The sequence below is a fragment of the Branchiostoma lanceolatum genome, chromosome 16, assembly GCF_035083965.1.
Source record: "Branchiostoma lanceolatum isolate klBraLanc5 chromosome 16, klBraLanc5.hap2, whole genome shotgun sequence".
Classification (NCBI taxonomy): Eukaryota; Metazoa; Chordata; class Leptocardii; order Amphioxiformes; family Branchiostomatidae; genus Branchiostoma; species Branchiostoma lanceolatum.
Window position 1 is genome coordinate 16,284,073 of NC_089737.1, and position 15,931 is coordinate 16,300,003.

At 41.2% G+C, this 15,931-nt stretch overlaps 3 protein-coding genes across 4 annotated transcripts; 2 read left to right on the forward strand and 1 right to left on the reverse strand.

Annotated features, from left to right (window-relative positions):
• Positions 1-604: 604 nt before the first annotated feature.
• LOC136421697 (zinc finger protein 678-like) lies at positions 605-3,678 on the reverse strand. Its single transcript, XM_066409181.1, has 2 exons — positions 3,502-3,678; positions 605-3,003 (listed from the first exon to the last, which is right to left on the reverse strand). The coding sequence occupies exon 2, from the start codon at positions 2,988-2,990 to the stop codon at positions 1,677-1,679; it is 1,314 nt and encodes a 437-aa protein (XP_066265278.1). The 5' UTR covers positions 2,991-3,003; positions 3,502-3,678; the 3' UTR covers positions 605-1,676.
• Positions 3,679-4,435: 757 nt separating this feature from the next.
• LOC136421796 (NF-kappa-B inhibitor-interacting Ras-like protein 2) lies at positions 4,436-8,758 on the forward strand. Of its 2 annotated transcripts, XM_066409360.1 has the most exons (7): positions 4,436-4,553; positions 5,461-5,556; positions 5,970-6,017; positions 6,395-6,490; positions 6,690-6,780; positions 7,447-7,533; positions 8,549-8,758. In XM_066409360.1, exons 1-7 carry the CDS (start codon positions 4,455-4,457, stop codon positions 8,608-8,610), a joined length of 579 nt encoding a protein of 192 aa, XP_066265457.1. In that variant the 5' UTR covers positions 4,436-4,454; the 3' UTR covers positions 8,611-8,758. The 2 variants fall into 2 exon arrangements, with proteins under 2 accessions (XP_066265457.1, XP_066265458.1); XM_066409361.1 differs by lacking the exon at positions 7,447-7,533.
• Positions 8,759-10,880: 2,122 nt separating this feature from the next.
• Positions 10,881-15,904, forward strand: LOC136421797 (uncharacterized). The gene is made up of 7 exons (XM_066409362.1): positions 10,881-11,224; positions 11,734-11,935; positions 12,145-12,440; positions 12,826-12,966; positions 13,661-13,861; positions 14,321-14,427; positions 14,652-15,904. The coding sequence occupies exons 1-7, from the start codon at positions 10,919-10,921 to the stop codon at positions 15,856-15,858; spliced, it is 2,460 nt and encodes an 819-aa protein (XP_066265459.1). The 5' UTR covers positions 10,881-10,918; the 3' UTR covers positions 15,859-15,904.
• Positions 15,905-15,931: the final 27 nt, after the last annotated feature.

Sequence of the window (15,931 nt, forward strand, 5' to 3'; positions counted from 1 at the left end):
AATGTTTTACAGTTTAAACTCCATTCAGAGGGTCTGAGGCTAGGTGGGCCAGACTTAGTTAGGTTCATGTTTGACAGACCCACTAAAACTACTGTAGATGCAGAAATGTTCACAGGGATTTGATTTCGAGGTAGGGAGAAAATGGTGTGTTCGCGGTGGTTTTAAGTTCGCGTTTGAAACAATAGTTTTCTGGTGGGCCGGAATAGGACTTGAAATTCGTCTTTGGCAATATAGGTGCGCTGGTGTACCTAGCCTAGAAATTAAGGTGCACAGAAAAGGTTTGCAGTATCTATTATGTGAAAAATGGCTCCAATCTCAGGGTTTCCACACTGTAAAACTAAAACATCTTATTATTTCTTCTGAAGAACAAAAATGCATGTCTGGTTGCGCAGAATAAATGGATGGAATCATCATTCAATCATGTATAAGAGATGTAGTAAAACTAAACTGTTAAGTTTGCTTGTGATTGCTAGTATTTTGTGACATTTCGGCTTAGTTGCTATGTTATATTTCTGTTGCTATGCTGTATACTGGTTGCCATGGTGATGATAGTGTCTGGCTAAGAATGGGTTCTGATTGGATACTGTTACAGAGTAAATCCATATAAGGCTTGCCATGGACTTTATTGTACTGATATTGTTCGTTCCCAGTTTTTTTTAAGTCAGGGAGGAATGTTGCACCACAATCATTGTATAAACTCAACTTCAGCCATATAATTCACATGTGCCAGAAAACTTGTTATAATTCAACACATTTAACCTTACATGGAGTCAAATATTCAGATAGATAAATACAGAAATATTCTCACAATCTTCCCTACTGCCTTAAAGGGGTAAATGATAATAATAGATTCAGAAACTAACTCAGAGACCATGCAATGCTCTAAGATATGTAAAAAAGTAGAAAATGTGAAATCCTGTGGTTTGTACATGTATAGTGCAATGATGAAGATAACAGATGTATAATATCTATATATGTATTGATGAGTATTGAATGTTTTGATGTTATGGATACCTGAATTGTTAAAACCCCTAAAGAACAAACTGGCCATAGTGTGGGGGTAAGAAGTAGACCTAAAGTTACAAAGATAATGCCCATATTTTCCATTTCTAAAAGCTCAGTGATAAAAAAATTGGTATCGTATATTAAGAACAAAGCTTGTAAAGTAGGGATTGTTTTGGATTAAAGCTTGATGTCAACATTGTGAATTATGATAGTCTGTGACAATGCTGGTGTAGGTTTGCTTTGGGCTGCTGCAGGAGCTATTTTTTAGCCTGTAGTTCAGTAAAAAGGTGCCATGCTATGACTAGAAGAGGCAAAATTTACACTGGTAGGTTTCGTGTTACATTTAGTAACTTGAAGGGATTTTATGTGCCATATGTAGGGTCGTTGCTTGTATGTTGTTGCAAAACGGTTTTGTTAAAGATATAGAGAATACATCCATGCATTTTATCAATGATTGGGCTGCTTCTTATCTTTAATTTTTATAATTGTTTACGGTTTTTTTACAGGTCCAGTATTTTTTTTTCAATTTGAATAAACCATGAATAAATTGATGTGACATAAATGGACAAGAAAGTTGTCATTCTTGAAACATTTGCACGGTTTCTCCCAGATTTGAGTCTAACATGTGAGTTCGCAGAGTTCCCAGACGACTCAACTCTTCGCTGCACTCCTCAAACTTGTAGCGTTTCTCCCCTGTGAGTTTGCTTGTGTCTCTTCAAAGCACCCTGTTGACTGAACTGCCTGCTGCACACCTCACACTTGTAGGGTTTCTCCCCAGTGTGAGTGCGCATGTGTTTCTTCAGATCACCCAGCTCACTGAACTGCCTGCTGCACTCCCCACACTTGTAGGGTTTCTCCCCAGTGTGAGTCCGGATGTGTTTCTTCAGGCTGCCCAGCTCACTGAACTGCTTGCTGCACTCTTCACACCTGAAGGGTTTCTCACCTGTGTGAGTGCGTGTGTGTCTCTTCAGAGTACCCAGCTGACTGAACTGCTTGCTGCACTCCTCACACTTATAAGGTTTCTCACCTGTGTGAGTCTGCATGTGAGTTTTCAGATTACCCAGCTGACTGAACTGCCTGCTGCACTCCTCACACTTGTAGGGTTTTTCACCCGTATGAGTCCGCATGTGTTCTTTCAGAGTTCCCAGACAACTAAATTGTTTGCCACACTCCTCACACCCGTAGGGTTTTTCACCAGTGTGAGTGCGTGTGTGTCTCTTCAGACTACCCAGCTGACTGAACTGCATATTGCACTCCTCACATTTGTAGAGTTTCTCACCTGTGTGAGTTCGCATGTGTTTTTTCAGAACACTCAGCTGACTGAACTGTTTACCACACTCCCCACATTCCCAATACCCATATGGTTTCTCCCCAGTGTGCGTCCAAATGTGACTCTTCAGATTACCCAGCCTACTGAACTGTTTACTGCACTCCTCACACTTGTAGGGTTTCTCACCTGTGTGAGTATGCATGTGTGTCTTCAGAGCACTCTGCACACTGAACTGTTTACCACACTCCTCACACCTGTAGGGTTTCTCACCTGTGTGAGTGCGCATGTGGGTCTTCAGATTACATAGCTGACTGAACTGTTTGCTGCACTCCTCACACTTGTAGGGTTTCTCCCCAGTGTGAGTCCGCATGTGCACGCCCAGATTGCCCAGTTTGCTGAACTGCTTGTTGCACTCCTCACACCTGTAGGGTTTCTCGCCCGTGTGAGTCCGCATGTGCACGCTAAGATTGTCCAGTTTGCTGAACTGCTTGTTGCACTCCTCACATTCATGTACTTTCCCTCTTGTTTCGTTCCCCGTTTGTGGATCGTTAGACAATTCATTCGTCTTCTCTCCGGCGTCAGACTGCATCGGTGTCTCAATGTTGTCTGTCTCATCACTCCAGTACTGCCGGTTGTAGACGGGACGTAGTCCTAGCACGTCTGCATTTCTAACTGGCTGTTGATTGAAGACATTGAATTCCGCTTTGCTTTCCATGGTGGGCGAATGGCTGAGTAAGAGTAAGAAGTAAATCTGTCAAAACAAGCCGTTGTCTGAAAACATGATTTTAAGACAAGAAAAAACACGGAAATATCGTCCCGACAAAAGACATCGAAGCAAGGACTAAAGAAACAAAGGGCGTAGGGGTGAATAACAGGGCAAAATAAAGAGAAATTAATTTGTTCAGACAACTTTCCGCCGTTTTCTAATTCAAGACGGAAAAAAAGAAAAAAGATCGATCCCGGAAATCCTGAATATTCCTACTAGCTGCACTTTAACCTTTACTTAGTCTACTATGAGATGCCAAATTGTTGGTTCGCTCTTTAGCTTCTTCAAGAACACAGCCCTTGAAGACGGATGCCGTGAAAGAAACGCAGTACCCATGGGCCGAAACACTACCCGATTCGCCGCAGGTAACGTTATACAGGCTATAATATCATCGCCGAACTGATCAGGAATGGCCTCTATAGAATTATATCTTTGTAATAAAATTATCAACTGAACTCACCTAAACGTCACTCTCCAGACGACGAAACTGCAAAGGCGACGTACCACCAACTCGGTCTTCAGAGCCGGAAATGACAGAGTCACGGCGATCAAGTCTTTAAATGCAGCTTCTGGAGGGGTGGTGGTAAAACCGGTTTGGTAGGTTTACGCTTTATCATGATACAGAACAAAGTACAATGCTTGACATAATTATTTGCATAGAGAGAGATCACAATAAACTGGACCATAAGAAATGTAATAAAACTGATATGACATTGTAAAAAGCAAATCATAAGCCAAGCAAGTTAAGGAGGTTAATGACATTCTTTTAAATGTGAAGAAGCTATTGAGTTGATGTGACACAAGGTTAAGGGACAAGAAAGTCATTATTCTTGGAACTGTCTCATTGTCAGCACTAACGTTTACCCGGGAACGGTCGGCGCGGCACACACCGAGCCTCCCGTAACTGCCGGCGGGAGAAACTCCATGGCTGCCCGCAGAAAACTCCGCCAGGTCTCGGTGGTCCTTCAAACATATGGGGAAATTCTTGTTCGCCAACTCCGTTGGGGGAAAGATCCTAAAGACCCTCAAGTTACTCTTCGGGCAGATTCTGTTCGGCTGCTTCATGTTATATGATTGTGAATGTGAATTGATTACTCATTAAGTTTATATTTTGGCGTTCCTTGCTTTTTGTTTGAAGAAACTTTGAAAACAGGACCATGCAGCAGTGACATCTACCGACTGTTGTAAGAACTACATTGTACTAGAGACATTAGTACTGCAGATAAATGTAAAATGGAATTAATAATAAATGTTACTGCATACTACCTACTCATTCGATTGAAAAATATATACCTATATACTTTTAGGTAAAACTGTATTATATTGCGCCTGAATCGTTATTTTTTCTTCGTCGTAACGGATTTTGATTATAAGGCTAACAACTTTTGCGTGTTGCTGCGGTGTTGGCAGAAAATGGGGAAGACGAGCAAAGTTGTCGTCTGCGGGCAGGTTTCTAGCGGGAAAACCGCGGTTCTGGAGCAGCTGATCTACGGGACCCACACCGCGGGATCGGTAAGGACGAGCGGGGGTAGTTACGGGCGGGAAAAGGCGCGACTTTGCCGCCGAGTCAGGCAGACACGCGTGGGAATGGTGCTAACGGGGCAGGTGGGGAGGGGGGCGGACCGCCCCTGTGGAGAAAATAAACCTTGATTATTGATACCGCTTGCAGGATAAACGTTATTTACTTACTTTATTACACGATACATTTCCTCGTACCGTCACCAACTTAGGCACAACCTCATTACTCTTTTAGGGTAACGTTACCCACTTGCCATGGCTGAGCTTCAAGGTGAATATTCAAGGAGAATAAAAAGACGTGTGTAACAGTAGGAACTTGCAGAATAATGAAGAATGAGAAATCAACAAAGACCTGATTGGTATAAACACCAGAGCCTGTAAAACCAACTGTCAGCAGGCCTGAAATAAATGTGTGGGGAGGGGGGCGTCAATGTGAATGAACATGATGATAGATTGTAATCGTTTAACGTTACCTGACTCAGACTCACTTATTGTGCTTGGTACAGAAAGTCCTCCATTCTTAGAACATGTTACGAATACAAAGTAGATCCACAAAAGAAGTTATTTGATTTGATTTATTTCACCGTAAAAAGAAATTATAAAAGAAGCTGTTCTCTTCAAGTTCATGATCATACTTTCTCCACTCTGAGACTAACTTAAGAGGTAACAATGAACTGTGGCACATCTTCCATGTCTTAACACGACCTGCAGTTTTCCTGATATGATTTCATGTACGTATATTAGTTTTCGTTGACAGCAACGTTAACTGTTTGCCACCATCAAGGGAATCTATGTGGCAAACATTTACGCCAAAACGACACCACTGAGACTCTAGAGGTTGAACCATTGTATGTCTAAATTATGCTACTGTAAACATGATAATGTATTTATTTGCTTTCAGCAACTGTTCGCCACCATCGAGGACATATATGTGGCGAACATCGAGACCGACCGCGGAGTCAGGGAGAAGATCAGGTTCTACGACACGGCAGGCCTGGTGGGTTAATAGTAACTTGTATAACTATTGATAAGTTAATATTAACGTGTAACATTACAACTACTGATAAGTTAATGTTAACTCATCTAACCTTGTACAATGCTGGTGAGTTAATATCAACTTACATAACTAACTGATAAGATAATATTAACGTGTACAACTACTGATAAGTTAACATCAACTAACTGATATTATAAACTTAATGTTAAGTCATTTTACCTTGTACAACCTAACAGGTTAATCATAAAATGATTTGGATTTTTTATTTCTATTCTGTACATTCTATATATAGCTAGTATATATATGTTACATGGGCTATATACAAAACGGCAAGTACCATGGCTATGTATAAACATGTATCAAAACGGTTTAACCTCAGACTCATCAAATCTTACTACAAAATTGCTTTACAGAGTTCGTCCAGCCCAGAGCTACCCAAGCATTACATCACTCTAGCAGATGTAAGTAATAACATGGTTTATTATCTTTGCTGGGCCTGGGCCCGTGCACTTGGTAAGAGATTTTGTTAATTAGTATTTATTACTTACAATGTGGTATCTGCTTTGTTACACTGAATGGTGGTTGTTCCGGTCGCTCAATTTAGAGAACTGAAATCAGTCAAAAAGTCGCCATTACATTTTTATTTCACCCTTGTCAGCTAGTCTTGGGTTAAAGAAGAAGTGATATTCTATACCCTGGTAGCTATCATAAACAACAACACTCGGTATAGATAGTAAAATGGTTTGGTCCTGGCTGATCGATACAGGCCGGAAGATGATGATGAAAATGGAACATTCTGCACTTTTGCAAACATAATTATTCTCCTTATTGCCTACAGGGTTTTGTGCTGGTGTACAGCACCACAGACAGGGAATCCTTCAAGAGAATCGACCTGCTGAAGAGAGACATCGATGCTGCCAGGGAGAAGAAAGAGGTCAGAGGTTAAGGGTCATGGGGCTCTGGGAAGGGGAATTGGGAAGCTAAGAACTATCTATTATACTAATTTGACATATTCATGACATACTTTATACTGGATAGGTGTCATTTGTAGGTGAAACAAAGTTTATATCACATTGCATTTAGATCTAGTGAGATGATGAGAATCATTGTTTTTATCTACTGCCGTTGCCTAGGTAACAGTAGTTGCCGTGGGAACCAAGACGGACCTGAAGGATCGGAAGGTGGAACTGAGGGAGGCTCAGAACTGGGCTCAGAAGGAGAAAGGTACAAGTTACTTAGAAAGTGGAAGGAAAGCAGAATATCTAACAATGTTTTTAAGTTCATGAGAAATGTAACATTTCTACTAGAAAGCAAATACAGGTAGCATATTTTTCTCTGTCTTTTACATGAGGTCTCCTCCTTACTTTCACTACCCCAGTATGTTGATAGAGTCATCAGCCTAAGGATTTAAAGGATGTAACCCGAATCTCTGTTACTTTTTATCTGACCCTTGCCTCTTCCCTCATGACCTCGATGTAAAGCGGCCTGCTGACCGATTTGAGCTTCTCAATATAAACAAAGGTCCAAACAGTCTTTCTTTCTCCTGACATGGTCTCCTCCTTCTGTTCCCCCTCCTGACATGGTCTCCTCCTTCTGTTCCCACTCCTGACGTGCGGTCTCCTCCTTCCGTTCCCCCTCCTGACATGGTCTCCCCCTTCCGTTCCAGTGCGGCTGTTTGAGGTGTCGGTGAAGGAGAGGAAAGCCCTGATGGACCCGTTTGTAGTTAGGTCTCCTCCTTCCGTTCCCCCTCCTTACATGGTCTCCCCCTTCCGTTCCAGTGCGGCTGTTTGAGGTGTCAGTGAAGGAGAGGAAAGCCCTGATGGACCCGTTTGTAGTTAGGTCTCCTCCTTCCGTTCCCCCTCCTGACATGGTCTCCCCCTTCTGTTCCAGTGCGGCTGTTTGAGGTGTCGGTGAGGGAGAGGAAAGCCCTGATGGACCCGTTTGTGTTCCTGGCCAGCAAGATGACTCAGCCACAGAGTACGGCTCTCTTTACTTGTTATTTCATTACTTTATTGTCCCTGTGGTGTAGTGGCCTGCGCCTTTGTCTCTCACCACATCTGGTTCCAATTACTTGGATCAGAAGGACTGGGGTTCAAGCCCCAGGTAGGACATCTCTGGACAAGAGGCGCATTGAGTCATACCAAAGACTTTATAAAAATGGTACATACTCCTGAAACAGTATGGAAGTTAAACACACTTCACTGCCAGTGGACTAGCCCCCTGCTACAGTGATTGCACAACAGTGTGGCCCAGGGCTATGAAACGGAGATGGGCACCGCCCTATACATCAATAATGGTGTGGGAGGATTTTAACTTTAACTATTGTTATCTCCATGAAAAATGCAGATATAGTTTTGGGTGTGTCTGTCTGTGTTTCCGCACTACTGTAGTCAGCATAACTCAAGAACCTTGATGATGCATTACGATATTTGATATGTGGGCGGGTGTTCTGAAGCCGAAATTCAAGGTCGATTTTGGGACCCCTGGTTTGTGACCTAATGGTACTGCCGCAGAAGTTCCGTTTTTGTGTCTTTTCACCTGGACGTGCTATGGTCTTGATTTTTGTATGGTAGATAGCTTGTTTTATTTGTATTCTGTTACCTGGTCATTGTCTACCTCAGAAATCTGCCATATATATTCAGCTAAAGAGACTCTACCTGAGACCTTATGATTATAGATCCTCCCGCAGCGTTGTTGCATAGGTCGACTTGGCGGCAGACTTTCTCTCTCCAAAGGTTGCGGTCCTGTGCTGCCATTTCCTCAAGTGAATTTAATCCCAGTTTCTTGCCATCATTTTGCAGACTGAGTGTACGTCTGAGAGTTACCTTAGGCTAAAGGGACTGCTCAATGTATATCCAAGATTGCACATGAATAAAAAAGGCTCAAAGTTAACGCTATGGGTTATTGTATGGGACTGATTGTATTAAATGCAGTTGTTTTGTTAGTGAGAAATTTTGTACCTCTGATTTTTTGTTTTTTTTTACCTTTGCAGCCAAATCAAGATTCCCGGCTTTGGGGCCAAAGGTCAAACAGACATCTGTCAACGACGGCTGAAAGGCCATTGGACAACGGTCACATGACCTCCTTCTTACTTATTTAAGAGTAAAGTATGTAGCACAGATACTGTGAAGGTTAGGGAAATGTCAAACTGGATGTAAATATTGATTTTTTTAATAAAAAAGAGAAAGACTGATGATAACAATATTGCTTTGAATTCATTCTTTTTATTAATGGAGTAATTAAGAATGCAACAGAAAAGGTGATAAACATGGACAGGGGAGAAAACTGTGGTTGTGAAGAACTTAGAAGAGTGATATTTTTCAATGACTTTAATCAGTCTAATAAAGCTGTGCATGGATGTATGTAAAGCCTCTGTCACACTTGTGCTTATATACAAGTCCGCAAGAGTTGTGTATTAACATGTTTTTGGTTTGGGTTAATTTTGCAGCCGAATAAGTGATTTCTTAGATTCGATCACTAGGTAGAAGTAGAAAACAACTTTTTCCCCGCAAACCTTACTTAAACCAAAAAAATGTTAATGTGCAACTCACGCGCACTTGAATATATGCACAAGTGTGACAGGGCCCTAACGTTTACTTTCTGTATCTATATAGCCGGTATAACCGCCATTAGGCGTAACACACCAGCTTAAGAAACAAGATACAAATATCAGGGAACCATTCTTTCTCAATTTAACAACCTGTACTGAGTTACAATTTGAAATGCTCTGCTTTCAACGTCTTCTTAGACATTCAGGAATTTCTAAATCTGAACAGAAGTGTTGATGGTATTGTCTATTCTAGTACAACAGATAGTCTTCCGAGACTGGACTACCAAAGAAGAAGAAGTACAACATTGGTGTAACATAATGTGTAGGTGTATATCAAGCAAACTGGCAAATCTTTTATAGTATCTACTCCGTTAAACAGCTGCAATGACCAAAGTTTGTGATAATCGATTGTGCAAACTGTTTGCTAACAGCTAATTACATTTGCATGACTGCCTTGTGACTGAGAGTTCAAAGTACAAATACCGCTGTAGACCTAATAATGCCACTGGCCCCATTGGCCAGGACTTGAAATTTCTGCCTACCCTCACTGTTACGGGTAACATTTACCATCACCTGCACCAGATAATTCTTACCGGCACCATTCTGCTGGAAAAGTAGATTTTGTGGAATAAGTATCATTGCAAATCTTGATTTTTGCATTTCACTGGTGGTAACAATCATTATACAGAAAAGTCCACATAGTAATTCCAAAACAGCCAAACCAATAAATAAACTGAATAGTAATTATACACTTACACCAGTACCTGACCATAGACTGATGCATGTTAGGTGCAGGTAGACATCAGCAATACATGTAGTACCTAGTACACAATTTTACCTGAATCAAAAGATAACCAGCATGACTTGCGCAGGTGGTATTTCGATCCCTGCATATGTAATTAGGATGAAACCATTTTGCTACTTTAATTTACATGTAGGTCTTGTTTACTAAATCAGACTTTATCAGCAGCTCTGAATTACATGTATTAGCTGTTCGTTTTGATTCTAAATTGTAAATATAAGCATCTCGACTTTAAACACCAGTTAAAAATGCACACCTGCACTCCTCCCCTAACAATGTACAGTTGTGGTACCGCCTAAGTAGCCAGGACAAGTTGAAGTATTTTTAGCCTGGAAAGTTTTCTTACCTCACCGTTCCTAAACTACAATGTAAAGATTCCCCTAGTTAGACTAATTAGACACGCTTTTAAAAGGACTCCATTTGCTGCTCAACACTGACAAGATCTCAACTGTGCTGCAGGTAAGTCACATGGACAGACTGAATATAGTTGATGTTCTAAGTTCAATTGTTGAAATCCGTGGTGAACAATGTAACTTACATTGAACTTTGTATTTTGGGCAGTGTCCATATGGCATTATTGGTTATTATTACATTAATTTGGAACTCGAATTAGACTACTGTTTCTGCTCACCATCTTCAGCTAACCTTTCCCAACCTATGGCACTTCTTAATCACTTCAATTGGTACCTTGATTAATTGATTGATAACGGTATTGGTACCTTAATGTCATGTAAATTGAATAGAAGTCCTGTTACATTACCTCCGTGGAAATGGAGGCATTGTTTTGGATGTTCCTGTTTGTATTGCTGGATATTTGCTTGTTTGTTTAAAAACTTGTAAAGTTATATTATATGAGGGTGATGTCAGTCTTTTCGAACGTCAGACATTATCAATATCTCATACTCCTTGACCTTTACTTTCAGACAAAAGGCAATATTCATTGATTGTTTCAACTAATCGGTTGCTTCAAATTGTCAAGAAATAACGTTCAACATGTTAATCTATCATGTATGCACAGTTACTGTTACTTTATAACATGTTCAGAAAATTCAAAATTTACACAGGTCAGCGACATCCACCAAAAGTCTGGGCCACCTCATGTGCGTGTAACAATGGCAGAAGAAACAGGTTTAGACCTCCCCACAGACGAGGAGATGGACCAGATGAAGCCTCTTAAGCTAGCAAGGCTTCTTCAAGAGCTTGGCATGAGCGAGGATGAAACTGATGAGATGGAAAAAGATGAGGCGAGGGCAGAGCTGAAGAAGAGGACCAGGGACATACAGGCAAGAGCAGAAAAAAGGAGACGTCCCGGACAGGTAGGAAAAACAACTCCGTACTACAATGTATCTGTAACAAAATGTAACGGGTCCATGGTAAATCTAATGTAGTGATTGTAGTCATTAGTCGCTATTCCGAACAGGGTAGTTCCGATTATAGTTGTGTCATGCCGAATAAGACCGACTGTTTGAATATTGAATTACCGATCCTATTCTTGTGTTCCAATGTTTGAATGAAATCAATCGATTATAAGCATTCAACGGGTGCAGGCGCATACATCATCAACTCTATGATGGGCAAATAGTACCTGATTCCCGTCCAAAGTTTGCACCAGATCAGGTATTTTCTTATCTTCAAGGCCTACAACCAGGGTCATGGCCAGCTGAATTTTTAACCTTGTACTGCTGCCACACTTCAACTTATCAAGCGTGGCTCATTGAAGCTGTTAATTGTCACACTGAAGACAGACAGCAAAAACAATTAAAATGAAACAGTTGTGTAGATAGAATTTCAGAAATCAAGCTCCCCTATTTTTCTCCTAACACAGACTGCAGCCAAAATCCTGGACACACACAACTCTAAACGAAGACACATGGCAGAGTTATGCCAGGGCATTGCTGCCTACCTTGCCGGGTTGGATAAGAGTGACAAGGACAACCTGAAGATTCAGTTTGATCGTGAGGTGAAAGACATCACAAAAGATGTGCAAGGTCACTTAGACAGAGAAGAATGTCCAATTCTTGTAGCAGGTAAGCGTGTTAGAGTATAGATTACATGTCTGCCAGCAGAGTTAAACTTAATTTTGAGGATGATATAAATTCACCGGTACAATATGTTTTACTATTTTGTCCATTAGAAATGGCATTCATTGATAGCATGACCTGCTCATCACTACTGAAGATGCACAAATAAGCGATATTTATTCAAAAGCTGTCGAATTCTTATCTTTCACCTTCAGGAGAAACATCATCAGGAAAGAGCACTTTCCTGAACCTACTGTTGGAAGAGGACATCCTTCCTGTGGCTCACGAAAGCTCCACTTCCACCATTTGTGAGGTGAAGTACGGAGAGACCAGACAAGCCGTGGTTCATCTGCACAAGCCCACCGATCAAGGGCAATGGCAAGTAGTCATCCCACTGGATGGCACGGAGGAGCATCAAGTAGAGCTGAAAAGCTACATGCATCTGGAAGGTGCCAGACGAGACGACCGCGTCGGGTGGATTGAGATCTTTTTACCTCTTCCTCTTCTGAAAGTAATACAAAGTGCAAGATTCAAATTGTTTTAATGCTTATTTATCGTTTCGAGCTTCAACTTTTTTTACTAGTATTTGAATGACTAAATAAGTGTGAAAGGACTTAAAAGTTGTACTGAATGTCGATACAAAACATGTAGCTAGGGGCAAAATGCATATATGAAATTCGGAACCATATGAATGATGTCATCTTAAGATCTTAAGATAATATTACACTAGAGTTCAGGAATTTTTTGCGTAACTTGTATTTAAACTCATTTTGGCGACAGAAGTCAATCAAAAAGTAGATATTCGTTCGTGCAACGGCATGTTCTAGCTTGTGATATCATCCATACAAAAATAAGGACAAATGGCTGAATACGTCGTTTTTTTTTTTTCCTTTCAGGGAGGAATAGTCCTAGTGGACAGTCCAGGTGTGGGAGAGAGTGAGATGATGGACAAAGTTGTGGCCGACTACATCCCAAAATCCTTTGCCTTCCTCTACATCATTGACAGCTCAAGGGCAGGGGGAGTGCAAAAGGACAGGGTGAGGCCTAGCTTTTTAAAACAATTCATACTTGTACATACTAGATTATAATGTTCTGTCAACTTTATTTCTAGACAATGATTTTGAATGCCATTATATACATAGAAACTAGACTTTGGTGACCTCATACTTTCATGAAATATTTAAAGCTTTTGTGAATTTTATTCACTGTTGAAATTCACGCGTTACTAACCTACACATGTCAGAAGTATGAAGTCCCATCATTTACCAGTAATGCGTCTGGTATTTTCAAATTTATTATGCAAATTATGCCCTAATTTGCACGTTTAATATTTGTTTATGCTCCTCCTGTCATGAATTACATGGGATACAATGAAGCCCTATTATGTAAAGTACTAAGCCCTTGAATAATAGTAAACCATATCATACATATACACAGTTACTATAGATACAAGTTATGTATAAGATACATAACTTGCATCTAACTGTGTACATTCCTGGCTAAACAACCTGCATGGCCAAAATGATGCGGCACATCCCCGGAAAGGATTCAGTTTCACGGTGTCTTGGGCTAGGCAGAAACGATTATACAAATTTCTGTCAAAGAGACATCAATGGCCAGAACTGCATACATTGTTTTGGTATTTCTGTTAATTGCACCATTCCATGCTAACACCAAGTTCATTGTAACGTCTATATATGATGCATGCTTTGCTATGCCTTTACTTTGCAGTTTGGTCGACTTCTTGATCTATATGCAAAGGAGAATGCCAAGGACTTTGACCCAGAATCAGCTATGTTCATCTGCAACAAGTGGGACACTGTGTTACCAAGGGATCAAGACAAGTTAAAAAAAAGCACACTTGAAAAGCTGTCAGAGATGTGGCCTGGCCTGAAGGAGGAGTCACAGGTGTTCTTTGCGTCCACAAGAAAGGTAAGCGGTTGCAGTTTGCACATGTGAGTCCACTGTTAACATGTTTGCTGACCATGATGTAATCACATACGGTGTGACTCTAATTTAAATTACCTTAATTTTATTGTGGCTAATTTCCTGTAGCAGCAAAGAAAATCCCGCTGTGCTTCTTACAGAAAATAGTTGCAGTGCGTACAAGCAACGAAATTGTAACAAAAATGTCATTTTTAACACTTTGTATTGCTTTGCTACCAATATAACTGAGATGTAGGAGATTTGAAAATACATGATGCTGCACGTTGGCCATTCTACCAAAATTGAATTCTGTAAGCGCTATTGTATCTTCTATTGATTATCCCTCAAACTTGAGATACCTTTTTAGGGGGACCCATTACCAGCGAAGCGGATTCTCCTCAATCTATTCTGACGAGGTCTAATTGAAGCAGGGTTGAATGTTTAATATAACCATTGTTGCTGCAGGCACTAGGGCTAGGAAGGATTCTCTCTGAAGACTTCATCAAAGTGCTGGATGGTCTCGACTTGCTGCTGCCAAAGAGTCTGGACATCAAACTGGAAACTCAGCACAGGTATGAAGAATCATAGCATGTGCACATGTCCTCTTACTTTAAGATACTTACAGACTGTCTCTATATTGATTGATCCATAATGCTGAAATGTACAAAAAGAAGTAAGATGATGACAATTTTATCCTGGAAATTCATAACCATAGGGATTCATGATCAGCAAGTTTACCCGAAGTTAAGAAAAACTATATTGTATCTGGGCTTATAGTTTCTCCATAATATTTCAGGTTACTGACTCGACTTTTGAGTGCAGCTCTGACCCACATTAATGTTCAGTTAAATGTTGCCCGTCAAAACCTCACCAAGGGGGCTAAACTGAAAAGGTATCAAGAGGCAAAGGAACATCCCCAGTTATTTCAAGTCAAAGAAACCCAGGGCATGGAGGAATTGGAAATCATGTTGAGGGACAACCTGGAAAAGGCAAAGAACTTTCTTTCTAAGCTGGTAAGGTCTGGCGAACTGAAGGATATGATGACAGCAAAACGGCTACCAGTGATAGCCCAGCTGATTTCCTCGCATAGGAAGATGAGGTATCAAGATAAGTTGGTCGAGTTGGACAAAAGAAGTACCGGTGAAGATTTCCCACAGCTGAAAGATCTCTATGAAGCCCTGCCAAACACGCTGGCTCATTGTCCCTCCTTCCAGCGTCTCATAACTTCACTGGAAAAATCCTTTGAAAGGAAATTGGAAGAGGTAGCAAAATCATTGGAGAATGTCCATCAGCAAGCAATGGCTTCCATCACAGGTGGTACCTCCTACCCAGTGCCCCACATGGAAGTCCTTGATGTTCTCCAACGCCCATTACTTGACATATTCTTCAGAGGATCAACGATGTCATCCCTCCAAAGGCGTAAATGTAAGGCCCAAAGCAGCACAACGTCCATACTCCAACGCTGCTGGAAACAAGAACCGGCAAGCACACCATTGATAGACATCCTGATGCAGGCACTGAAGTCAGAGGAACTGATCGCCGAGCTGGCTGACGTACAGATGCAACCACAGCGGGACTTGATGGCTCTACTAGAAGATGACATCACAAAGATGAGGAGCATTATGGAGCTGGAAATAGACCAGACTTTCAAAGATACCAGAAGCAATGAAGATATCGTGAAGACCTATAAGCCACAGCGTGATAAAATCAACAGCTTCCTGGGCCAGCTGGCGCTGTTCCACCTGATCGAGATGAGAAAGTACCAGTCTGATCAAGGTCCTTGGTATGACCTGGACAGCATCACGGGTTGGACGGACACAAGGAACAAGCTAGGAGCAGGGTCCTTTGGTGACGTGTACCGTGTTCAAGTCCAATGGAAAGGAGCAGAGACTCCTGCAGCACTGAAGCTTGTAGTTGTACTCGTGCCAAATGCTACCACAACCTCAGACATAACGTCGAAAACTGCCTGGGAGTTCCTAAAGGAGGAAGAGAACCTACGGTAAGCAAACAACTCACTTTAGATATTGAGTCCCCATTCACTCTTATCCCATATAAACTATCTGAATTGTGAAAAGC

Coding starts and splice junctions, on each gene's coding strand:
- LOC136421797 (XM_066409362.1), top strand. CDS start 10,919: ATGCACAGTTACTGTTACTTTATAACATGTTCAGAAAATTCAAAATTT. Junction 11,936..12,144: donor ATGTCCAATTCTTGTAGCAG/GTAAGCGTGTTA, acceptor TTTCACCTTCAG/GAGAAACATCATCAGGAAAG. Junction 12,967..13,660: donor GGGGAGTGCAAAAGGACAGG/GTGAGGCCTAGC, acceptor TTTACTTTGCAG/TTTGGTCGACTTCTTGATCT.
- LOC136421796 (XM_066409360.1), top strand. CDS start 4,455: ATGGGGAAGACGAGCAAAGTTGTCGTCTGCGGGCAGGTTTCTAGCGGG. Junction 5,557..5,969: donor TCTACGACACGGCAGGCCTG/GTGGGTTAATAG, acceptor ATTGCTTTACAG/AGTTCGTCCAGCCCAGAGCT. Junction 7,534..8,548: donor CAAGATGACTCAGCCACAGA/GTACGGCTCTCT, acceptor TTACCTTTGCAG/CCAAATCAAGATTCCCGGCT.
- LOC136421697 (XM_066409181.1), bottom strand. CDS start 2,990: ATGGAAAGCAAAGCGGAATTCAATGTCTTCAATCAACAGCCAGTTAGA.